This window comes from Danio rerio, chromosome 9, assembly GCF_052040795.2.
Source record: "Danio rerio strain M-AB ecotype USA chromosome 9, GRCz13ab, whole genome shotgun sequence".
In the NCBI taxonomy this organism is placed as follows: domain Eukaryota; kingdom Metazoa; phylum Chordata; class Actinopteri; order Cypriniformes; family Danionidae; genus Danio; species Danio rerio.
Window position 1 is genome coordinate 42,954,811 of NC_141029.1, and position 27,319 is coordinate 42,982,129.

Below are 27,319 nucleotides of genomic sequence, written 5' to 3' on the forward strand. Positions count from 1 at the left end.
AAACAAAGCAAAACATTACAACAGTCAGACAGAGCAAAGAGCATAGAATCACCAAGAGGCGACAATCTAGTGCAATTTGGGAAACAGACACTAGATGGTGCGGCGGCCTTTTCATCAACACTTTTGATAATAAGTATTGTATTGACGACTCTCAGCTTTAACGCGGTTTTTGAAAAAATTAATTAAAAACAAAGCAGCTGCTTGCAATCGCGACAGCAATAAAATCCAATGGACGGCCGTTTGCTTTCACTTCAAAATGGCGGAATCCGGGGCTGTTGCTGGGCGCTGCGGTTCAATGGAACGTTCTATTGAGTGTCGCCTCTTGGTCATTCTAAGCTCTTTGCATAAAGTTAAATCATAACAGTTACCATGGTTTCTATTTCAAACTATAGTAAACTAAAGTTTGAAACTATAGTTTAAAACAGACGATGAGTGAGCCTTGCTACTCCCAGTCTCCCACCCACCATAACCCTCGCAGTGAGGTCCCACTACGGCCCCCCGTATTTCCCTGAGGGTCCTAAGGGCTTGTTTGTTCCCTGCCTAGGGCTTAAAAGGCCCCTTGCCCCAGGAAGTGCACAAGAAAACCGGGCGCCAGGCCGTGCCAGTATTCACTGGATGGTGCTCAACGGCACATTTCGAACAACACACGTAATGTTCTTTGCGATATTGCGTTAATGTACGCAAACTGCTAGGAACTACAGCACAGACGGGCCTGAGAGAAGCTTCACAAAGCGGACTTCGTGAGATTGACGTGGCTCCACTCGTACCGTCGGTATTGAACTCACCTTGGTCAAGTACAAACAGCAACACCGAGCGAACTGACGACGCTGAGTGAGAACCAGCGAGCTTTATAGGAATGCAGATGCAAATTTTTACAAGACACGTCACTGCTGTGAGTCTCGTTGTCATGCTGAAGAGGGCTCACCTCATTGGAGCACAGACTCGGGAATCTGCGTCACGGCGAGTTGCCGTCTGCTGTGGACAAAAACATATTAAATATATTCAATATATAATTTTAAATTTTTTGTGCTGGATAATATTCTGGGATGCAGTAGAATATGGAGACAGATGAATACGGTCTTTGTCGGTCACGTGCATTTCTTGTGCGTGACGTCACAGCTGCGCCATTATTGTGGTATCGCTTTACGAGACAACTTGAGAGAGAGACACATAACGCAAGAGAAAGAGAGACATGCCAAAAAATGTCAAACTGGAGAAGTTCAAGAAAATCGAGAGTACACGGGACCGCAATAAACTAAACAAACATGCCAGGGATCCTCATTTTGATAAACTGACTTACATTCAGGATACAGGGCTGTTTGAATTAACTGCAAAACAACGAAGTGCGCTGCCGCCAACCCCTAATTGCTGATAATAATGACATGTCATACTGTATATTATCAATGTCTTAATATAAGTTGTTTTGGTTTGAACACCATTAAACTAAAGTAAGTATTTCTAATTACGTACAGCAGTTTATTTTGTTTGTTTTATTATTTCATTAGTTGCATCTTATATTTACATTTACAAACTATTGGACAGATGTTTGTATCCAAAGTATTTTACAAATACAAACAATAAATGTAATGAAAGCGACAGAACAAAACATGTAAATAGCCTACTAGTTTTATTTAGTCAAATACATCGACTGCAACAACAACAAAACAATAAATAATATAATACACTCAAATATTAAGATATGTTGAACATAAATACAGATATGATAAAAGCTGAAAACCTGTTATTTGTTGGTTTTCCTACAATTCCTACTAGAGATTTTCAGCTTTCTTTATGATATCTTTATTAGTGTAAAGAGAAAAAATAAATTCATACAGGTTTAGAACCACTTGATGGCAGGTAAATATTAAGTCACTTTAAAATTGTGGGTGAACTATTTAGTTCAAACTGCTGATTGACTTAATGTTTAACTTTGAGCAGAAGCACTTGTCTCAGTTCTTTAAAGGATTATTTAATTCAAGTAATAACTGCTTATCTTGTGTTTGGTTTTGATGTACCAGTTTTGTTATTGTGAAGAACATAAACAATAAATGAGTTAACAACACATCCTCCATTTATTTACATTCATACAATAGATATTTTTATTCAGGCACTGAGGAAAAAGTAATTTCTGGAGGAATACATCATATCGTTTACATAAGACAGGATGAAACATCAGCAAAACAACTCATACACACAGTGAAAGAAACTAAGTTACAGAAATGTAAAAGAATTTGCAAAGAATGTTTCAATTAAGCACACAGGGTTCAACGCTAAGGATTTTTTCTACTGGCCCGATCGGACCAGTGGTTCAGATTTTTACTTGCCCTGCCAATATTTTCACTGGCCCTACCAAAAAAAAAGTTTAAAGCTATTTATTAGCCACAAATATAAAAATGTGTTAAAATGTTTGTAAATCTAGAATTTCAATATTTGTTAATAATAGATAATGAACAAAATTCAAAGTGTTTTGCAAACAAAAGTAGCAAAATGTGCAGGTATTTTATTGCAAAACATAAGATAGCTGACCTGCCAAACTGATGGCAAACTGTACAAAACACTTCATTCATTTTTTTTAGTCGTGGTGTACCCTTGTAAATGTCTGCTTCCAAGACATTAGAAACAAATGTTTTCCTTTAGCCTCATCACTTGATGTTGCCGTCATGTTGCTGTCTCTTCGCTGTACTGGTTGTTACGGAAAAATAACGTGCTCAAAACATTCAATCAGATAAGAGAAACAGAGAAGTTAGCATTCGAAGTCTTAAAAACAGACACTGTTTCTCGATTCTGACTATATTTGCATGCGATTGACAAATATTTACAGACAAACTTTAGTGACAGGGCATCAGTGGCTTGATCGGGCCAGTAACGATTCTGTCTACTGTCCCGAGCTTCTCTCACGCTGGCCCCGGGCCATCGGGCAGTCCTTATTGTTGAGCCCTGGAACCGAATGCATTGATACACCTGGACCTTTAACTTTTAGTGACATTTACAGCTCTTCTACACTACAGTTGAACATTGGTTTGACAGTTACTATCCTATGCTGTAATGTGACATCTTCACCTTCAAAAGATTTTGTGTGTTTTTTTTTTACTGTTTGGTACTTCAGCATCATTCTTGTTACAAAATCCATCAGACATCCTGTAGCCTTCAAGTTCACACAACTGCTGTCAGTTTTCCTCCAACAGGCGGTTTAATTCTACATGTGTCCATACACAATTTACATTCAGTTGGTCTCAGCTACCTCAGTGTTGTGTCTCCTCATCAGTAGTGTCTCTCGCCGTCTTCAACCTCGCGTGTCTCCTTCTCAGCATGTTGTTCGTCCACATCTTCAGTTGACTGCAGTGTTGGTTTCCTTTCCCTCCTCTTAGTTTGTCTTGCAAAGTGTTCAGTGTCTGTCTGTGTGGTTTCTGTGTGGCCCAGATGTAGAGATGGTGCTCAGTCTGTGTCAGTCTCCATCATCTCATATGCAGCTTGGCTGGCAATGACAAAATTAGAAATGTATATACAGCAAACATATTACACATAGAAAGAATAAGAACAGTGCTAACCACTGAGCCACCGTGTTGCCTTTTGCATAATTAATTGTAATTAAAATAGTAAGTACACAGAAGTACTGATCTCATGAGAAAACGTAAGTATTTTACGTTTTGCCAGTTTAGTGGCTAATTCGTATGAATTCGCACGAGTTCAGTTGTACGAAATTGTACGATTTTAAAAAGGAGGCGTGGCACCTAACCCCACCCCTAAACCCAACTGTCATTGGGGGATGAGCAAATCGTACTAAATTGTACGAATTAGATCATACGTATTCATACGAATTAGCCGTGAGATTGTGTTGCACCACATCACCTTAAAATAAAGTGTTACTCAGATTTGAAATGGCATCATTATATTTACGCAAAATATAAAAATTCAGTATTAATTATGTTCTTTTTAAGATTAAGTTATTGTATGAAACTTTACTGTTTCATATTTTGCATAATTGTTGTAATTTTGAGCACAAATGATGTGTTTTATATGCATTTTTATGTGTAATTGTTAAAAGTAATTTTTTATTCAGTTTATTTCTCACCAAAATCTCAGCGTAAACACTTTTTTTGTTTGTTTTTGTTTGTATCAAATCGAGCTTTCTGGCAGATTTAAATCTTACTTTAAGATACAAGTTTACCACAATTACAAACTGCTCTCAGTCATTCCATTTATAAAAGCAAGCAGCAGAAAAGGCATTTGAATCTAACGTCTGTTCCTCTAAACATAGAATGTATTGGCTTTTTGTCACCATTCCTATTTTTAATACCAGTTAGATCCCACTCTCCTGTTTGGTAAACTTCTAACCTCATTCATGACACAGAAAACCTGCATTTACTGAATTACAGTGTTTGTGTTTGTGGTCCTGTTGATTGTGCATTAGCCCCTGTGCTCTACAGTTCTGTTGAAATGTGTGGTCACCCATGAAAGGCTTAGGTGTTAAATCACGTGGACAGTGTTTACTTGTGTGTTTCCACCTCTAATGTCACAAACACTCGAGCTTGTTTGGGTTCAGTCATGGTCATGGCAGTAAGTGAACCCTGCATACTTCAGCATTGATTTTAGACACCTGTGTAAAGTTTGGATGCTTATCAGTTTGAAAATGGTCCAGATTTGAGCAGATGTGTTGGAACATTTGAACATTTACTCAGCTGGTTTGTCAGGTCAAAGAAAACCATTTAATTTACATTTGCTGAATTCAACATTTAAGTTTCAGATGTTCTTAAAGGGATAGTTCAAACATTTTAATCTATCTATCCATCCATCCCTTTGTCTATCTATTTATACTTTTCAGTCTGTCCATCATCCATCCATTCATCTTTTTGTCTGTCTATCTATCTGTCTATCATCCATCCATCTATATCTTTTGTCTGTCCATCATCCATCCTTCCGTCCATCTAACCGTCCATCCATCCACCCATATCTATCTATCTATCTATCTATCTATCTATCTATCTATCTATCTATCTATCTATCTATCTATCTATCTATCTATCTATCTATCTATCTATCTATCTATCTATCTATCTATCTATCTATCTATCTATCTATCTATCTTGTCGGTCTGTCCATCATCCATCCATCCATCCATCCATATATCTTTTTGTTTATCTGTTCATCATCCATCCATCCATCCGTCCATCCATCCATCCATCCATCCATCCATCCATCCATCCATATATCTATTTATTTGTCTGTCTATTATCTATCTATCAATCCATCCATCTATCTTTTTGTCTGTTCATCATCCATCCATTCGTTCATCCATCCATCCATCCATCTATTTATTTGTCTGTCTATCATCTATCTATCAATCTATCCATCTATCTTTTTGTCTGTCCATCATCCATTCATCCATATCTGTCTATCTATCTATCTATCTATCTATCTATCTATCTATCTATCTATCTATCTATCTATCTATCTATCTATCTATCTATCTATCTATCTATCTATCTATCTGTCTGTCTGTCTGTCTGTCTGTCTGTCTGTCTGTCTGTCTGTCTGTCTGTCTGTCTGTCTGTCTGTCCGTCTATTTTTTTATCTATCTATCTATCTATCTATCTATCTATCTATCTATCTATCTATCTATCTATCTATCTATCTATCTATCTATCTATCTATCTATCTATCTATCTATCTATCTATCTATCTGTCTGTCTGTCTGTCTGTCTGTCTGTCTGTCTGTCTGTCTGTGTCTGTCTGTCTGTCTGTCTGTCCGTCCGTCCGTCCGTCCGTCCGTCTGTCTGTGTATCTACATTGATTTTAGACACCTATGTAAAGTTTGAATGCTTATCAGATTGAAAATTGTCCAGATTTAAGCAGATGTGTTGAAACATTTACTCAGCTAGTTTATCAGGTAAAAAAAAAACTCTTTAATTACATTTGCTTTTAAATATGTTTCCCAGTACTGGGTTGCAGCTGGAAAGTATATGCCAGAATAGTTGGCAGTTCATTCAGCTGTGGCAACCCCTGATAAATAACGTGACTTTTAATGACATTTAAGTAGTTTGAAATAATATAATCTATAATAAACAATATACAGTGAAATGAGTCTGTAAAATAGCAGAAAATGTACTGGCAGTTTATTACAAGGTTTTTGTACCATAATATACAACACCAACCCAGACTAAATATATCTTCAAACTATTAAAAATGTTCATAAAAGTCACATTTTTAACCTTTTCAAGGTCAAAAGTTGTTGGAAGATAGATCAAGCCCCCATAATGCAATTCCAAAGCATAAATAACAAAATAAAAACATGAATCACAAAATACTGAGACTTTTTTACAGTGTAGTTCAGGGATGGGCAAACTCTGTCCTGGAGGGCCGGTGACCTGTACAGTTTAGCTCCAACACTAATCAAACACACCTGAACATGCTAATCAGTGTCTTCAAGATCAATAGAAATCTACAAGCAGGTGTGTTTGATTAGAGTTGGAGCTAAACTGTGCAGGACACCGGCCCTCCAGGACAGAGTTTGCCCACCCCTGGTGTAGTTCATCGAGAAATGAAAGCTCTGTCATCATTTACTCACCCTTTACTTATCGCATGCCAGTCTGAGTTTTTTTTTACTCATGTTGAACACAAAAGATGTTTTGAAGAATGTTTGAAACCTGTATACATTGACTTTTTATAGAACATGCTTTTCCTACAATGGATGTCAATGGTTAAAGGTTTCCAACATTCTTCAAAATATCTTCTTGAGTGTTTAACAGAAGTTAAAAAACATGAACTAGACATGAAACAAGTAAAGGGTGAGTAACTGATGACAGAATTTTCACTTTTGGGTATACCACCCATTTACCTCTACAAAAAACCTGTAATACAGCTTAAATATTGTATTTGCAAATTGAATATGATAAGGTTATGTCGGAAACTCAATGTGTTTTAATCTCACTGATATTACTCGACTCAACTTAATTTAATTCTAGGGCACTTTCAACCAACCACAATGAGTACCAAAGTGCTGTACATAAAAACACATAATGCATGCAAACATGCAAGGAGCCAACATACATAAACTTACATCACATGATTAAAAGCTAAAGAAAATAACTGTTTTCTGTGACCTCTGACTCCAAAGTAGGACATGTTCTTAAGGAGAGTGGAAGATCTATCAAAGCTCTTTCACTTCGACATCAAGCATGAATATTATGTAAATAAATGCTGATGTAAAGGGTATGTGCAAGTACTTGTGTGGTGTAAATACGGCCAGCAGAGTGATACAGAACATTGCTTTTCTGTAACCAGTAATCTGTATCCATGTCTCAGATTTCTGTGCACCCGTGTGCAAAATGACTCAGCTTTGAGCCTTGAATGGGATGGGTCCTAATCGTCAGACTTTTTAATCAATCCCACAACAGAGCTGAGTGCATGTTGCTTTGTCATTCCATTCAAATACTGCAGCAAACAAATATGCAAACCACTAACCAAGAGGAATAATGACGAAATCCTCTCTTTATTTAGTGATTAAATTACACATTGCATCATGTTGTTGCATTATCAAGTTGAAAATCTGAAAAATCAGTAGATGAAAACATTCTGCACAGCCAATATTAAATTAAACAAGTCCACTGAGACTATAACATACTTTATCAATGATAAAAGACTGCATTTAACTCATGGTTTCGCCAATATTTAGATTGAAGAAGTGAGTGCACTAATGTAACTTTCATCAAAACCGCAAATAGCAGGATACACATAGCTTTTTTAGTTAACTGTGGCTTTTGTGTAATGTTTAACATTATGTCGGTCTCTTTGTTAACACTTGGTCTCAAGTGTTAATACGGCATTGTGTAATACTGACCTCAATAGAGTAAATCTGGATGCTATTGAGAAGAGCAGAACAAAGCCAAACAGTTGGGAAATAGCTGTCACTGATCCAAAGCGCAGCCTAGAGCAGTAAGAGAAGAACGTAACTGATAAATAAAAAAACATAATCAAACAATCATCCATCCAAGCATTATCTTTTTGTCCATCTATCTATCTATCTATCTATCTATCTATCTATCTATCTATCTATCTATCTATCTATCTATCTATCTATCTATCTATCTATCTATCTATCTATCTATCTATCTATCTATCTATCTATCTACCTACCTACCTATCCATCCATATCTATCTATCTATCTATCTATCTATCTATCTATCTATCTATCTATCTATCTATCTATCTATCTATCTATCTATCTATCTATCTATCTATCTATCTATCATCTATCTATCTATCTATCTATCTATCTATATATCTATCTATCTATCTATCTATCTATCTATCTATCTATCTATCCATCCATCCATCCATCGATCTATCCATCCATCCATCCATCCATCTCTATCTATCTATCTATCTATCTATCTATCTATCTATCTATCTATCTATCTATCTATCTATCTATCTATCTATCTATCTATCTATCTATCTATCTATCCATCCATCCATCCATCCATCCATCCATCCATCCATCCATCTCTATCTATCTATCTATCTATCTATCTATCTATCTATCTATCTATCTATCTATCTATCTATCTATCTATCCATCCATCCATCCATCCATCCATCCATCCATCCATCTCTATCTATCTATCTATCTATCTATCTATCTATCTATCTATCTATCTATCTATCTATCCGTCCGTCCGTCCGTCCGTCCGTCCGTCCATCATTCATTCATCTGTCCGTCCGTCCATCTTTTTGTCGGTGTGTCCATCATCCATCCATCTCTTTTTTTGTCGTTCTGTCCATCATCCGTCCGTCCATCCATCCATCCATCCATCCATCCATCCATCCATCCATCCATCCATCCATCCATCCATCCATCCATCCATCCATCCATCCATCCATCTATCTATCTATCTATCTATCTATCTATCTATCTATCTATCTATCTATCTATCTATCTATCTATCTATCTATCTAATTATCTATCTATCTATCTATCTATCTATCTATCTATCTATCTATCTATCTATCTATCTATCTATCTATTATTTGATTAACAGAGATTCTGAGATTTATTGCACATTTTAAGACCTCTGTGTCACTGTGACACATAAAGTGATATTCTCAGATGTTGACACTGATAAGGGTGACTGATACGGGTAATTTAATGGCCAATCCAGTATGTCAAATATGGTATAAATATATATATATATATATATATATATATATATATATATATATATATATATATATATATATATATATATATATATATATATATATATATATATCCAATATATGTCCAATACCTGTATTTGTAAAATATTCTGAATGTAGAATATTTAGCCTATAATATGTCAAAAACCTAATGTTACTTTGGAAGAGAATGATTGCAAAAATAATTTATTTTAAAAAGGCTTTGAGCTAAGCGTTTGAAATAATTTGGAAGTAATTTCTGCAGAAAAATGCGTTTAGTAACAAGTAGCTAACCATTAACTCTAACAAATTAACTAACAAATTAACTCTATACCTGTTTTACCTGCAATTCGCATATTCATCTAGTGAATCAGAATGATCAGGACGAAGCTTGTGTTATTAAATATATTGCTGTGTCACGGAAACTCTGCTTGAGCATTGAGCGCAAAAGGGGGGCGGAGTCTGTTTTCGCTAATATATTAGAAGCCTGTCAGCCTGTGGTAAACACGGTGCTCGGCTGCATCCTTGCGAGCGGCTCTGGCCATTTCGGGAATTATATGTTTTTATTCACATAGTTGTTCTAGAAAGGTTATTTCTCTCCGACTTCAGCTACAGTGATAGCTAAGTTTGGAGAGGAGAGAAGGGAGATATTCGTGATTTGCGCAGGAATATATTTGCAGCGAGGATTTACTTTGCCCGAGCCTTACAAAGGAGTTCAAATCCCGGCGAGAAAAAAAAAACACAATCGATAAAAAACGCACAATGGACAGCCCTGCATCAAAGAAACCTCGCTGTGGTAAGTGCCAGAATTTTTCATTTGCAGTAGGATGCTGTCATTGTTTTGATGAGCGCTTTTGTTTCGACCAAAAACCATAAATAAAATTGCACTTGAATATCTTTCTTTTCTCACAGAGAGGTTCCGCGAATTCTTCAAGTCTGCAAAATTCCTCATTTACGTCGGACATGCCCTCTCGACATGGGTAAGCACTAATGCAGCTTGCATTTGGTCTGTGTTTGACAGCTCGCTTTGTTTAATGTGTCCGGCTTAACAAACAACAAAACGTATCAGAGCATATACAGTGCACCCTCACAAATCTCGCTTTTAAATTAATATTTTAAATAAAGAAGCTATACATTATTATATTTGTGCATATACATTAGATTAGTCAGTACTGAAGACAAATCTGGAGCTTATCTAACAAAATAACTTACGATGACGGTGCAAAAACTAGTACACCCAAATATAAATGTTGTAGAAAAATATTAAATACAAATAAAAAAAGAAAAAATCAAAAGAACAAAAAATAATAATAATGATAATAATAAAAAAATAATAGAGATTGATTTTTTGCAATATTTTGCTAGAACATTAAATAGGTTTGGTGACTAAAATATTATTTTAATAAATATATGTTTATTAAATCTCTTTTGTTCAAATACACCAAAATGCATTGCCTATATTCACTGAGAAATTAATAAAAAATATTCATTTTCAAAATTAGGTGTACTCAATTATCTACTGTATGAATGTACACACACACACACACACACACACACACACACACACATATATATAAAATAAAATATAAAATATAAAGTTCCATGGAAAATGAACATTTTTCTCAGCCTCCTTTGTTAATTTTTTATCATTTTATCACTTTAAAGACTGCAAAAAAGGCTTATTCTTTGCCATAAAAGTGATATTACTGAACCAACACTCATGAACCTGTTAACATACTCATTTTAGAAGAAAATTCTAGGTGGCAATTAGAAGTTTTTGCATCTGAACTCTTAAATGTGTGTGTGTTTACATTTGTTATAATTACTTGTTTTATAATATATATGTGTGATTTGTTTATAATTATTCGTATATATTAATTTATGTATGTGTAATAAATATATAGTCAAGGCAAGTTTTTTAAATAGCACATTGCATACACAATGGTAATTCAAAGGTTCAAATTCAAATGGTAATTTATATTAACAAGAATAAAAACAGATTAAAAATCCTTACTTAAATAAATGTGATCCTTACATTGTCCGGAATGTGTATGAGATTTTTATTAAAATTATTTGATTATGATATTATAGGGAATGCAAGTTATGCATGTTTTTATTTTATTATTATAAACTTTTCGGTATTATATATGTATTTTTTATTTTAATGTTCTACAGTTTTATATTTAATTATTGTTTACCCTTACATCAGAATGTGTCCTGTTTAATATTTTTTTCTCTCTGCAAAAATGAATGAGTATCATTATGATTTTTACAGAAGAATCCCATTGTTTTATAAAAATTAATATACATATTTCATTTAGATGAGAATAGGAGTCATCTGGTGGCATATATAATACTAATTATCTGTAACTATAAATTAATACATTGTCACAATCCTTCAAACCACTAGTTTTTACCTATTTGTCAGCAATACATTATATATAATTATATGATAATATGAATTTTATATGATCCCTTATTCTTTCACATAATTAATTAAGCACAGCTCAGAATAAGTGTGATATTTATACATAAATATATAATTTACACTAAATGTCAATACAATTATTTTACACATATTTTCCCATTATTAATGTATTAACATGTTATTGTATATCAATGTGCTGATACATAACAACTATGTATTTTCTGCAAAATACTTCTGACAACAATTTCTTTGGCACTATAACCTATATATAGTCCATACAGTAATAATTATATAGCAATCACAAAATTATCTGGACTGCTTCATTGTGTCATTATGTTACAGGGGGATCGGATGTGGAATTTTGCTGTGGCTGTGTTTCTGGTGGAGCTGTATGGCAATAGTTTACTCCTGACAGCCGTGTATGGACTGGTGGTCGCGGGGTCCGTGCTCTTACTGGGCGCTATTATTGGTGACTGGGTTGACAAAAACCCCAGACTAAAAGGTAAACAAGGCAAACTACAGATGCATGCATATATATATATATATATACACACACACACACACACACACACACACACACACACACACACACACACACACACATATATATATATATATATATATATATATATATATATATATATATATATATATATATATATAGAGTGCATGCACCATTTTTACAGTCTGAATTTCTTTATTAATTTCAGTGGCACAGACATCTTTGGTTGTCCAGAACAGTGCTGTCATTCTCTGTGGTGCCCTTTTGATGGCTGTTTTCCAGTTCAAACAACAGCTTTCTAGCATGTATGATGGATGGTTGCTGGTGAGTATTTAAAATGATATGACCGTGTGTTTCCTAGTAAAGCTCTGACACCATTTAGCAGTATTTGCTGAATGAGTAAATAATTCTCAAAATCACACACACAGTATTACTATAACCCTTATTTATGCACTTAGAAATCCTTCATTTCCAAAAGCAAAACATGCAATTCTCACACCTCTAGCTTTGTTTGTAACTTCACAGTTGACCTTCTGTAAATGGTTCATCATTAAAACTAAAATCTTACTCATTGTCTTCCTTACTCTGTGCACTTTTACTAAAGAATGGGTAATAAAATAATGTTTTTAGTGAGGCTTTTAATTAATTTTAGGCAAATTTTTACTTCTTTTTGAAAGTATTTTATCTTATTGTTGGCTGTGGCAGACAATTTCTATATAACAAGAAATTCAGAGCTCCTCAAAGGGACAGTTCACCCCCCAAAAATAAAAATTCTCATTATTTACTCACCCTTCACTTGTTCCAAACCTGTCTGGGTTACTTTCTTCTGCTGAACACAAACAAAGACTGACGAATGCTGGAAAGCAGCAGCCATTGACTTCCATAGTAAGTTGTTGTTGTTCCTACTATAGATGTCAATGGCTGCTGCTTTCCATCATTCTTCAGAAAATAATAGCAAAGGGTGAGGAAATGTTCATTTTTTAGTGAACTATCCCTTTAACAGTTTCAATTATAGAAGCTGTCTACTACATAAAGAGCTCTCCTGTTTATTCAGGCTGGCCTCTACTTTGGCTTATATCATTGAAACACGACACCAAAAACAAAAATGGTGACATGCTGTCAGCAGAATCCACAGATGCCACATGAGCAGAAAGCATGTTGCTTTCTCAATATTAGACGTTTGACGGCTGGAAAGCTTTAGCTTAATACAATAACATACAAAACCTGTTTGTCCTGGTGTCGCTGAGGTCATGAACCCTTACAGCAGACAAAATGAGGCTCGCTGAACTGTTATTTGTTCTGAACCATTCCTGAATATTAAGTCTAAGCTTTTTTTGTAATGCCAGTGGGCTAACAAATAATAGTATTGGCTGCTATTTTTGGACACTGTGACATTTTTAACAGCATTCCTTGTCATTGCAGACAACATGCTACATAATGGTCATCTCCATTGCTAATATCGCTAACCTGGCCAGCACAGCTATGTCCATCACCATCCAAAGAGACTGGGTTGTGGTTGTGGCTGGAGATGATCGGAGCAAATTGGCAGGTAAGGAGTTTCAGCTTTTTGAGATTCCATTACAGCGGCTACAAAAAGCATTTTGACAGTGCAAGACTGTATAACAATTATAATTACACCATTTATAGTTCATTGCACTGTAAACAGGGTAATGTAAGCAGATTCAACTAGGTCATAGTTCACCATATTAACTAGAATTTGGTTTGACAATAAAAAAAGTGTTTAAATCATTCTTTATTTGACCAATATAACTAAAATGTTGATTGTTTTGTATATAAATAACATTTTATTTAATGTACTTTAACTTTAAATTCGTTTTTTGGCCATTGTACATTTTTTACTACTGTAAAAGTCATTCCACTTAGTGGAAAGAAGCTCATAAAACACATTATAACTCTTTCTCCATCAGTCATCTTATCTTTATAGAGTGCTTGCATCAGCTGTCCTTTTGTATGGCTTTTTTTAAACCCGCCAATGTACCAAGTGAACCCAGTAACCTCCAGGAAATCCGTGAAAGCAAGCAAATAAACCTGAAAACAAAACAAAACAAAACAGAAGTATTTAAGTAGACACTAACTTGGCTAATAATAACAATAATGTCTTTAGCATCATGTGACTCTGAAATTCTCATTTGCAGCCACAGGAATAAATTACTTGTATGCATGTATATGTATAAAAAAATAAAAAGCAATTATTTTAAATGGCATGTTTAACAATGTTTTTATTGAGTTTTGTTTCATAAAATAATGCCAGCTCATACTTAACAATTGTACTCTTTTTTTTTTTTTTTTTTTGTCAGATATGAATGCAACTGTCAGAATAATTGACCAGTTGACCAACATTCTGGCACCGATGCTTGTGGGCCAGATCATGGCATTTGGCTCACACTTCATTGGCTGTGGTTTTATCTCGGGCTGGAACTTGTTCTCCATGTGCCTGGAGTATTTCCTGCTTTGGAAAGTTTATCAGAAAACTCCAGCGCTTGCCTTTAAGGCAGGACAGAAGGATAGCGATGACCAAGAGCTGAAACACCTCAACATACAAAAAGGTTTGTAATACTAGCCGAACTCTTCTGGCATTTTCCACAGGGTACATTGAGTCTCAAATCTCATCTTTTTTTTTCTAATGAGAACTTTAGATATGTTAGACTATTATACAAACCCAAGATTAGCATTAGCATGAGAAGTATGCGATATTAATCCACTTTCAAACTGAAAAAGGGTTTTTCGCCTGCTCCACTTCCCAGTTACATATTGATCTTCTCCAATTACATAAAATGAGCATTCCCCAAAATTGTGACACTTAGGAAGTAAATAATCCATTTAATCAATAAGGTACTCGAACTGTAGAGATAACTGCACTTGTCAAGCTCAACCAAATTATTTAAAGGGGTAGTTCACCAAAAATTCTAATTTGCACATCATTTACAGTGTCTTTACTTCTTTCCAACCTATTTGAGTTTCCTTATTTTGCTGAATACAAAAGAAGATGTTTTGAAGAAAGCTGGAAAACTCTAGCTGTTGACCTCTATAGCATTTGTTTGAAACTCAAAGGTTTAGAACCACTTGAGGTAAAAAAAAAAAAAAAAAAGCTAGTATTTTTTTGTTTTGTTTTTGGGTGAGCTATCTCTTTAAGGAAAAATAATCAAAGTAGCTGTTTTATTTTGACTAAATCTCCATAGGCTTCCATTCATACATATGCGAATGTGGCAAACTGGAAACACAAGCTTGTGCGACAAGTTTCAGAAGTCGTAGCATTGCAAAGTTCAAGCTTGGTGAAGTCTGACTTGCAAAATCGCATCACATGACTGTGTGAGACCTATAGAAGACCAAATAAATGACCTCTCTCTACAGAAATTTAATATATGAAGCAGTAGCTCGACTTTTCTTTTTTTTTAATGTCTAATCCTCTTGTTTAATCCAGCTTATTTTCGCAGCACCGTTCGACAGAAATTGGCAAGTTCAAACTCTAGTATGACCACGACTTCAATCTGCAAACATTTCACATTTAAAATGAGTTCTGACGATTAAGCTACTTTCTCGCTATCATTTGAAAGTCGTTGATTCCATAGCAAACGATTAAGTCGTCTGTACCTTATTTATGTTAAATGCCTTTCATTGTGCAATTACTTTAGTATGCAATGCTAACAAGAAGGTTGACACTTAAATCTGACTCAGTTATTTCACTTTTGTGTTTTTCTAACTCACTGTTTCAGAAATTGGAAACACTGAAAGCCCGGTCGAAGCCTCCCAACTGATGACTGAAAGCTCCGAGACCAAGAAGGACACCGGCTGCTGCTACCAAATGGCAGAGCCCATCCGTACCTTTAAAGATGGCTGGGTAGCCTACTACAATCAATCCATCTTCTTCGCCGGCATGTCTCTGGCTTTCCTATACATGACCGTTTTGGGCTTCGACTGCATCACCACAGGCTATGCATACACTCAGGGCCTGAATGGCTCTGTGCTCAGTCTCCTCATGGGAGCCTCAGCTGTATCTGGGATCTGTGGGACAGTGGCCTTCACCTGGATCCGAAAGAAGTGCGGCCTCATCAGGACGGGCTTCATTGCTGGAGTCACCCAGCTGTCCTGCCTCACGCTGTGTGTAGCATCTGTCTTCGCCCCTGGCAGCCCTTTCGATCTCAGCGTCTCGCCCTTCGAAGAGGTCTTAAGACATCTGTTTGGAGACAGCGGCTCGCTGCGTGAGAGTCCTACATTCATTCCTACAACTGAACCCCCGATTCAGGCCAACGTCACCGTTTTTGAGGAAGCCCCCCCAGTAGAGTCCTACATGTCTGTCGGGCTTCTCTTTGCCGGTGTTATTGCTGCTAGAGTTGGTGAGTTTATTCCTATATCAGTTTCTCTGACCTAGTGTTGTCTCGATACTGGAATTTCACGTCCATTTCCCGCTAACATTTTGAGCTATTTAGCGAGTTCTTAAACTCCACTGATTGGCCATTGTGTTTACGTGCTCAACAGAAATGACTGTGATTTGCCATGACGGTCTTAACCGCTGTTCACCAGGTTCAATCAGAAATATTTTAAAGCCATAAAGATTAGTGTGTCTATGAGCTGACATACGAATATCATTTCTGTTGCGCTATGTGCTCAGCAGCGCATGATTGTTTTGGAAATTCACGTTTTTAAAATTTCAGTACTGATTGGTACCAAATTTCCAGAATCGTGACAACACTACTCTGGCTATGTCATTGCAAAAAAAGTTTACCACATTTAATAAATATCACTTTTCTATAATTATAAAAATATTTTAACAATAAAAAGTAGGGATGCACATAATAACTGATTAACCATTAACGAAAAGTTAAGTTTTTAACCTATTAATGGTATCAGTTAAATGTTAGAAAACTATGATTAAATTCATTTTTAAAGTTTGGCTGCATCAGGGGCCGATCACATCGAACATCCTTTTTGCATTGAGAATGCCATCTTTTGAATGGTTTACTAACCGTTGCGTTGTGCAGTTGAAAAAAACAAAACTCTGATCGGAAAAAGCATGTTACGTCTGTCAAGTCTTTTTCATTCTTCAATCAAATGAAAGCAGATGCGGGGTTTTCATTGAATAAATGCATATTTTCTGTGCAGCGATCGGTGAAATGATTTGATTTTCATTTTTTTATTTCGAATAAAAATGTCATCGTGAACGAGTCAGCCTATGTGGTTTTGAAATATAAAAACAAGCCTTTATTCGTTTTTGTTTTCTGGTGATTTTATTTTTTGTTATTTGAAATAAAAAATGTAAATTAAATCATTTTTTAATTTTGCTTTTCTGTTTTTCACCATGAACAAGAAAAACAACTTATATTTAAATATATATTTTTGAATTTTAATGACAATCCAAAAATGGCTTGTTTTTTAATATCCGTTTTTAAAATGAAAATTCAATGACCAAAAGATACACTGACCTTGGACAAACAGCATATGTCGTTTCTTAAAAAGAATTCTGTCAGTGTTTTCTTTTTGTTGTCTAAACGTGTTTTTCAGGTGAAAAATATCTAGGGCAGGACAATTTATTTTATACTTTTTATGTAGTTTATTCTGTTGAAAACGCAATATTTGATTATCGAGCGATGGTTGTCAGTTGGCAAAATTAACATGAACATCTAAAATAAAAAGTCACTAACAGCTATTAATAATACATAAAATAGTAATAATATATAGGGTAAAAATCATTTTTAAGGTCTACTTTTGATACAAAATGGTACTATTTTGGAAGGATTCACATTTATATTTGATTTGATAAAAGCCGTATGATTCCACAAGTATATGTTAAATGGTTTCTCTGTGGCAATATTGACATTTTGTTTTTTTTTCTCCTTTGAGTAAATGTCCACGTGTGAGCCTCGTGCATCCAATACGATATCTTATGTAAACAATCCTATCATGTCTTGAGTTTAAAAAATAGTTTGATTTTCTTCTTATTTCTGGCTGGATTTCAAAAAGTTTGTGTAAATGAGCAACCAACAGGAAACTATAAAAATAGTTTCATTGAGTGCTTATTTTCCGTTATCTTTAAGACGATATCGTTGTATCACCTGAAAGTTATAAAACCAACCTTTGAGACCAAAAAACAACAAGTCATGTTTGTGATTATAGTGCGCTGGTGTTCCTTTAATGACCCAATATGTGTTTAATTGATTCTCCTTAATTGCTTCCAGGTCTTTGGTCCTTCGACTTGACCGTGACCCAACTGATCCAAGAGAATGTGATTGAGTCCGAGAGAGGAGTCATCAATGGCGTCCAGAACTCCATGAATTATCTTCTCGATCTCCTGCACTTCATCATGGTCATCCTTGCACCAAATCCTGAAGCCTTTGGTCTTCTTGTAATCATCTCCGTTTCCTTCGTGGCTATGGGACATATGATGTATTTCAGGTTTGCCTATAAAAGCCTTGGAAGCCGACTCTTCCTGTTCTGTTCCCCCGAGCAGAAGCCAGATCCCAACATTCCCTCACTTCCAAACTCTGTATAGCTTTTTAAAGAGACCGTAGGCCATTTCTACAAGAGCGTGGCTTGCTGTGTTCTTCCAGAACCTTGCCAGGATCCCATCTGTTTTACTAACATGCATGCTTTTGCTGCTTGCAGTGCTGTGCATTGAGTAAATATCCTCTGCCATAGGCTAAAATAACAAAGAGAAGGAGCTCTACTTAGCATAGCATACTTCACTTCTCACTATCATGTTCAAGGTGCTGTAAAAATGCCATAGAAGCAACCGTAGGAGGAAATATATACATGGAAACTACGGTTCTATCATGCTTTAATGACTTTTGTAAGAGCTCCAAAGCAAAAATTAGCATATTTATTCTACTTTTACGTTTTATATTGTTTTTTTTTTCAACTTTATGGTCGTAGTTAACCTTCAGACTGGTTATGACAGTTTTGCAATGTGCTCTACTTATGATAGTGTAGTTTTGTAATGTTTGTCCCTTCTTCCAAGCCTTGGTTAAAGTCTCTTTAATAGCTATTAAGAGTGCGCTAGTTATACATTCAGGTAAGCCTATATAATGCCTATATATTTATATACACGTGTAGTCAGTATTCTTTATCTCAGCTTCGGTGGTGCTACGTTGTTTCAACTCTTTTGGAAAGCCATGCAGGCGGTTTATACATGTAACCAAAGTGGGTTTTTTTGGCATCACGTGGAAGTGAGGGAATTGCCGTTTTTTTATCGTGTTAAACATTCCATATTATTATTATTACCGGTGTGATGATTTCTTGGAGATTTCGGCGCTGATAGGCTCCCCATCGCAGCAAGAGATTTTAGCGCTAGGTATTTTTGCTCCTGTTTGATTTGAAAGTGATTTTCGCACATAATTCTTGTTTTTATTTGCAAAGATTGTTACACATGCACTTTACATGATTAATATACGTTTTCCATTACGAAACAAGCGCAACAAGACACTTCAGGTATTACGATATTTGCACAATACACAAAACCTGTCGCCGAAGTTCACGGCCAGGCAGGAAATCTGATATTTTTACATGCAAATTTATTTCAAAATGGGATTTTCAAAGTACATTAACCTCAAACTTCATGATTTTTACCTTCCTATATAAGACACCACACCTCATACGCTAATCTAGATTTTTTATAATACAAAGTAAAGGTTACAGACCTGTTCTATTAGCTTAGATGAAAGCCACAATCATAGAAGTACTACTAACATCCTTTTAAAACCACAGCTGGCTCGACATAGATATATATATATATATATATATGAGGTGTTTTATAATAGTTGTGTAATATTGATGTTGGACACCAGCGGGAATCCACCATATGCACAGAACAGAGAAGGGATTATTGAGTCCAGTGTGTAAACGGCTGGTTTGCAGCGCAGCTGGTTCCAAACACAGGTGCCAAGTCACACTTGACTTGCTAAGTTAGCGTTTTCTTTAATGTGTGAGAACTACTTCATGAGGCCCCAACGAACACACTGTCAGTCTTTCATTGTGTCAGTCTTTCTGTGAATGTGAAGCCTTATTTACATCTGTAAAATATTTTTTTATATTCTTATGTTGACTAGTTTTGTTTCAATCGGGTTTATCCTCCTTTGTAAGGCCACAGATTTCCCCCTTTTAGACAAGAGAAGTAAACACGTTTGCAATAAATTGTACTTTCGACACCCAGTTGAATGTAACGGAAGAACCTAGATTATTCTTTATATAAGCATATTGATTCTGTTCATGTTTGGTGGCATATTTGCAATAATTGTGGTTCACACTCCATCGCAGTGGGAGGATTATAGAACTTTAGTCTTGTATTGTATCTCACTTCGACTGAAATAAACAGATTTGTATCTAAATGCAATGTCTGAGTGATTGAGTTAAGAATTCGAAGAGGTCGACTGGGAAACTGCAGGAGCTGGAACACGTCCAGCCACAATTGTACAGGGTCACACATTCCTTAGATGGGTTTACTGCTAATTTTCTCTAAAAGGCCCATTCAGGCTTTTTTTTTTTTTTTTTGGTTAATGCATTGACTAAATGCTGAGTTCATCTTGGCTTGCATGAGAAGCAAAGACAAAGAACGACCTGATTACATGCAAGGAACAAATAGAGCACCGCTCCTTCTGGGTGGGCCAATCAGCTGGGTCTAGACCTGGAATTTGTATGCAACCCAGTGAGCTTTGGACCAGAACTGAGAAACATTTGTTTCCTGTTCATTTTTCCCAAAGGGATTTTTACAAATTTATAACGCAAACAAGAGAGTTATAAACTTTGTTTGAAGCAACGAAACAACAAAAATACTGTATACTTAGCTTTAATGAGCTGTGTACACACACAAACACACACATATTTAAGTATGCTGAGAGCACAGGGTGACAAACACAATTACATTTGCAGTGTGGGTTGTTCACTGTGACTCTGATTGGTGAACATTGTGTACTTCATCATAGGGCTGTGCTATTATTCGAAATCCCATCACAATTTTTTAGTTAATCGCAAGAGGCTGCAATATAAAATAAATATGTATATATGTAAGGAAAGGACGTCACAGTGGCACGGTGGGGTAGCACGATCACCTCACAGCAAAACGGTCGCTGGTTCCAGCCTCGGCTGGGTCCGTTGGCATTTCCCTGTGGAGTTTACATGTTCTCCCCGTGTTTGCACGCGTTTGCTCCAGGTGCACCGGTTTCCCCCACAAGTTTAAAGACATGCGCTTTAGGTGAATCGGGTAAGCTAAATTGTCCGTAGTGTATGTGTGTGAATGAGTGTGTATGGATGTTTCCCAGTGATGGGTTGCAGCTGGAAGGGCATCCGCTGCCTAAAACAAGTTCTGGATAACTTGGCGGTTCATTCTGCTGTGGCGACTCTTGATTAATAAAGGGACTAAACCGAAAATAAAATGAATGAATGATTATGTAATGAATAACATCTGAGGTAAAGTGCTTTAAAACCAGTCTGCTATGCTTCAGAAAATAAACATGCTAGTCTTTCTGCGATGGTGTCGTGAGGCATTCCAGATATGGTATTGGTTATTGTGAACTATGCCATTACACGAGAAGAAACGATTGAATGTTGTGTCACGACATCGTGCTGAAATTGTGTGATCTGACCGGGGCTTTATAACTAGCCAACTGAGTGAGCACACTTTCGTTCTGCCCAATTAGAATTGCACAACTGAACTATGCCCACAACAACAAGAAAACAAACAGGAAAGTGCAAACAAGTAGGATGATGGCGTCTGCTGCTTCATTCATTCAAGCATTAATAGACGAATATCAAAGAAAAACAGCATTTGTAATATGGGAATATTTTGGTTTCAAAGTCACAGACACTAAACAAAAACAGGTCGTTTTCAGAGCTGTCAAAAAATTGTTGCCACGGCTTACAGATCATTGAGCTGAAGCTTGAATTAAATCGTAAATCAAACTGCAATATCTGTCCAAAATAAATAAATAAATAAATAAAAATTTAAAATTGCAAAAATCTTAGATATTTTCACTAAACCGCACAGCCCTACTGCATCAAGGGTAATAGGGCTGCACAACATATTGTTTCAGCACAGATACCGCAATGTGCACATCGGCTATCTGCTTGCTATGTCGTGACTAGGCATGAGACGATAATCGTTTTCAAGGTATACGAAAATATATGGAAAAGTCAAGGTTTTAAAACCGCCAAAATTTTCTGCTGTACCGTTCCTAAGGTATGTGTAGGAATTTTATTTACCGGTACGTTTTTTTTTTTTTTTTAGGACAATAGTATCTCCAAAAAAAAAAAAATATATATATATATATCCAAAGATGCCGCTTTAAATTGTAAATAAATCTGTGTTTATGAAACTAATGAAGACAGCAGAAGTCAATGATTCATTTGAATTATTAACCCTGATATGTTTACTGCTCCAAAATATTTGTGTTCAAAGGGGGAAAAGTTGTTGTTTTTTTTACCCAGACATTTAAAATATTTATATTTTAGAGCAGTGATCACATTACCTTGAAACCATGATATTTTTGTCGAAGGTTATCATACTGTCGAAATCTTATACCAGCCCATGCCTAGTCATGACGTATAGAATACTGTTTCCGGGTCCATGCCGCTACTCATTTGAATTGAGAAATTATTCGTTTATGACCACTTTTCAGTCATTTCACACATTAAAGTGAATCTTATATAAAATCATGGTGTACAAAACAGTCTCTGGCATCACTGATGCCAATATTTTACCTATTTAAATTCAGTTTGCAGTCATCCAAGGTCAAAAACATTCTCTTTTGTTTCTATAAATGTCTAAAAAGATTAAGGATTGTGTCTCTCTAGCCTACTTTGATTGGTCAGATGGTCCACTTGTCTCTCTTGTGATCGGTTTACAGCTTACTGTGCAAGTCGGAAACCAAACATCCATCACCATATCTAAATTTCAGCTCAGGAAGCTTCCTCAGCACTTGTAAACAGTGATAAAAAAGTAACGATGGTGCCTTAATCAATTTGAGCATGAATCCTTTTGAAAGTGCATGCTAAGTCAATTTGCGTCCAAAGTGCAGAATCCAAACTCTTTAAAGCCTCAACACATATTTTACAGGCATTAAGTAAGGACCATGAACACACCATAAGAAAGCTAATAATACCCCCCTAAAGTATTGCAGGGCTTTTTTAATGCAGGAAGTAATTGATTATATGGTTGAAATCTGCACCAAAGTGGGAGCAAAGATTAACTGAAGTTCGACTTTGCTTGAACTAGAAATCCAGACACGGGAAGAGAAGAGATAAGATATTGTCTTTAGCGTTTAAAAAAAGAAGCACGTGCAAAATAACTGGTGTCCTAAGCAATTCATCTTGTACAACATCGGGCCTAAAAAAACATCATGACCTTTGATACAGTTTCAAGAACGCAGCTCTAGTTGTGTTTACCTTTTCTGTAGTTTACAATAACATGTGTCACTGTGAATGTCTGACCAGCTAACAATTGACCAACATTAAAGTGCACTGATTTAATATGTAAAATAGTTTTCTAAAATCTAAATAGTAGCTATGTGGCTTAGATAACTCCCAATTTTCACTATGCTAATTGTTTAGCATGAAAAACTTGGTTTTGACCATATTTGGAACGGTCGTAATTTTCGTAAATATATACCTGTTCTGGCACACACACACACACACACACTCAGCCTGATGTACTCTGTAAATCACATGTAAGAAATTTAAAAAACAATTCAGTTGTTAAATAGAAACAAATTCCTAGCTAGTGTTTCTTCCCATACCATTAAACTTACAGTGAATGGTTAATGTGACTTTTTTGTTCAATTTGATAGGGTTTCTTTTACAGCATGGATGTTGTAAAGTAATTAAAATATATAAATCAGTTAAATAGACTTCAGTATTCATTTAGTAGTTTAAGCATAAAGCAGGGGTGTCCAAACTTTTTGGGCCGAGGGCCAGATGCAAAAAAACAACGTTGTCGCGGGCCAAATATTACATACATCACACAGACACGCATATATATATATATATATATATATATATATATATATATATATATATATATATATATATATATATATATATATATATACAGTTGAAGTCAGAATTGTTAGCCCCCCTAAATTATTAGCCCCCGTTTATTTTTTCCCCAATTTCTGTATAACGGAGAGAAGATTTTTTTCCACACATTTCTAAACATATTAGGTTTAGTAACTCATTTCTAATAACTGATTTATTTTATCTTTGCTATGATGACAGTAAATAATATTTGACTAGATATTTTCAAGACAATTCTATACAGCTTAAAGTGACATTTAAAGGCTTAACTAGGTTAATCAAGTTAACTAGTCAAGTTAAGGTAATTAGGCAAGTTATTTTATTACAATGGTTTGTTCTGAAGACTTAAGGGGCTAATAATTTTCATAAAATGGTTCATAAAAAAATTAAAACTGCTTTTATTCTAGCCGAAATAAAACAAATAAGTTTTTCACCAGAAGAAAAAATATTATCAGACATACTGTGAAAATGTCCTTGCTCTGTTAAACATCATTTGGGAAATATTTTAAAAAGAAGAAATAAATCAAAGAGGGGCTAATAATTCAGACTTCAACTGTGTATATATATATATATATATATATATATATATATATATATATATATATATATATATATATATATATATAGATAGATAGATAGATAGATAGATAGATAGATAGATAGATAGATAGATCATAACAAGAACTGTTGCTTAATTGATTGCATGTAATAGCGACACCCGGTGGTTATTTATTGAATTACGTTCATTTTTGTATAGCGGGCCAGATTCTATTGATATTTATAAAAAGCCTCGCGGGCCGCCACAAAACTGATTGCGGGCCGCAGATGGCCCGCGGGCCGTAGTTTGGACACGCCTGGCATAAAGCAAGATGAAAAGCCGTTTACACACAGCTGCCGTCAGGATAGGCAGGTGAACGCAGAAACTCCAAATAAAATAAATGTTCAACAAACCTCCACATTAACATGAGTTTTTAAAATTTGCTGGCGTTCCTTTTGCTTCAGAAAAATCATAGCAATGACACGATGGATAAACGTGCTTTAAACAGTCAACATGTTGTTTTGTTTTGCCTCATCACAAACATTCACGGCACATCTCTCAGTATATACAAATATTAAACTAACAAAAGAAGGTTAAACAGACCTTATGTATCTTTGGGTGGCGCCGAATAAATGTATAATCTGTCTTTCATGAATTTTCCATTCCGATTACGAGTTGTGCTGAGATGAAATACTCAGAGATGTCCGAGACGCCTCTGTGTCGTCTCGTTATCAAAATAAGAGTCCCACATTCATAAAGTGTAATACAAGCTTACATAAAAACATAAAAATAGGAAAAAGCTAAATTGCAGTAATCTCATAAGGAAATGTTGTGGACAATCAAACACAGGCTGGGGTGTGCATATCCCTGCTGAAAAAAACTTGTTGGCTAGTTTTAGCTGCTCGACCAATCTGGTTTTAAAAGGGTTTTGGCCATTCCAGGCTGGTTTTCCAACTATGACGATGCTGGGAAATGGGTTGGCAAGGCTGGTCACCTCCCAGTCTAACCAGCTAAGACCAGGCTGGAACCCAGTCTGGAATGGCCTTAACCCCTAGGCCGGTTTAGGCTGTTTTTTTCAGCAGGGTAGTGATCCCGTGTGGAACGTCACAGTCTGTTTGTTTTGCTTGGCCTGTTATTCACCAGGATTTTACATTGTTGGAATTTCCATAAGAACCAGGAAACAATGCTGTTCGAGGCTCATGGTATGTCAGTATTATGTAAGACACCCTACTCAGCTATACCAGAGTATATCCAGATATTCATTCTATGACATCTTTTAGATTTATTTTTTGTTTCAGCGATTTAAAAAAAAAATAAAATTAAAGAGTATTTGTTGTGTATTTTTCCTGAACACAAAAATGATAACTATGACTAAATCACAGTTTGACAATGATTTATAGAACAAAAGTGGAAACAAAACAACTCTCCATGCATATTAAAATACTATAAAAACAATATTTAACTGTAGTGTTTGCTTCTTTTGGGTTGATCTCTGCCAAAAAATGTATCCTTTTGTTTTGGAAGAAGTTCCAACTCTAATTAAAGCTGACAGAGTTATCATGTACATTACAGCAGCTGGAAAAAAATCAGCTAGAGCTTAAAATACATGATTTTTTAGAAAATTAAAAAAAAATTCAGTCCTCTTTTATCACCTTTCTAAAACAAGTAATTAATAAGTTTACTTGCATTTAGTACCTACTTTTACCATTGGGTAGCACTTGTGGGAGGTTGGTTGTGGGAATGCATGTTTACTTTTTGTTGGATTATTATTTTTATGACTGTTGGTTATTTATTTATTTTTGTCTAATTGTTAAAATGTAAGTTGACATTACTTTGCCAGTATCCATCAAACCAAAACATTTTTATAAGTTATTCATTTTATTCTTTTTAAATTGCTTAATAATTTGATCAATTCTCTTTCATATACTTTGACTGGGAACAAATACTGCTCTTTTTAAAATTGTAAATGCAAAATGGGACATCTCATTTTACTCACATACATATACAGAATTTAGCTACAACACTGCACAAATGTACTGAAAACAACAAAACTCTGCAATGCATTGTTCAAAAAGTTCTTTATAAATTAATGTTCATGCAACTGGGATAAACATTAACATTCGGACGTACAAAATGCATTCTTGTCCTAGTTACAAAAATCGCTCATCAAGCCTCAAGCTACCATACAGAAGCTAGTTGGGTAGAATTTTAAAAAAACGTGACCGAAACTGCATGATCATGGTTTGGAGTCAATAAGGCTGGTCATCCAGCTGAAGTCAGTCTTTCTGAGACTCTTGAGTTCCCTTTCCTGAGCTTTAGAGAGTTTGGGCTTTTGCTCATCCACAGAACCCTGCGCTCTGAGCTCCTGCTGACCGTCACATGCCTCCATTTCCTCCTCAGATTCCTCTTCCTCTTTCTCGCTGTCCATTTCCTGCTCTGAGGAGTCCATTTCCTCCCTGTTTATGAGCCAACAAAAGCAAAAAGAAAAATATCAAGACTTTAGTACGCTTGCGTTACAGAGAGTCTCCAAAAAAACGGAAGGGAAACAGAGAAGTGTGAATGTTGATTGAGGTTAACTTTCAAAGAAAATCATATCTGCTCATATCTAAATAAAATACATGTAAATCTAAAAATAATTATCTGCTGTGAGAACAAACA

General features: G+C 35.5%; 2 protein-coding genes and 1 long non-coding RNA gene across 9 annotated transcripts in view; 1 reads left to right on the forward strand and 2 right to left on the reverse strand.

The window, feature by feature from the left end:
• Positions 1-2,049: 2,049 nt before the first annotated feature.
• Positions 2,050-25,414, reverse strand: LOC141376184 (uncharacterized). 2 transcript variants are annotated; one of them, XR_015499800.1, is made up of 3 exons: positions 25,265-25,414; positions 7,838-7,924; positions 2,050-3,475 (listed from the first exon to the last, which is right to left on the reverse strand). It is a non-coding gene; the product is annotated as an uncharacterized LOC141376184 (long non-coding RNA). The 2 variants fall into 2 exon arrangements; XR_015499801.1 differs by lacking the exon at positions 25,265-25,414 and adding an exon at positions 9,519-9,593.
• Positions 9,702-20,444, forward strand: slc40a1 (solute carrier family 40 member 1). The gene is given in 8 exon segments (NM_131629.1): positions 9,702-9,971; positions 10,088-10,155; positions 11,946-12,105; positions 12,314-12,429; positions 13,528-13,654; positions 14,424-14,672; positions 15,840-16,460; positions 18,300-20,444. Coding segments are annotated over 8 exon segments (1,689 nt in total). The 5' UTR covers positions 9,702-9,937; the 3' UTR covers positions 18,614-20,444.
• A 1,306-nt stretch (positions 25,415-26,720) lies between the features above and the next one.
• The window catches only part of wdr75 (WD repeat domain 75), a 33,734-nt gene continuing 33,135 nt past the window's right edge, over positions 26,721-27,319 (reverse strand). For all 6 annotated transcript variants that reach the window (XR_015498778.1, XR_015498776.1, XR_015498777.1 and 3 more), the window contains 1 exon segment: positions 26,721-27,117. Coding sequence is in view for 2 of the 6 variants with exons in the window: in XM_087266193.1 (XP_087122319.1) it covers positions 26,898-27,117 (220 nt within the window). In the remaining 4 variants the exon portion in view is untranslated.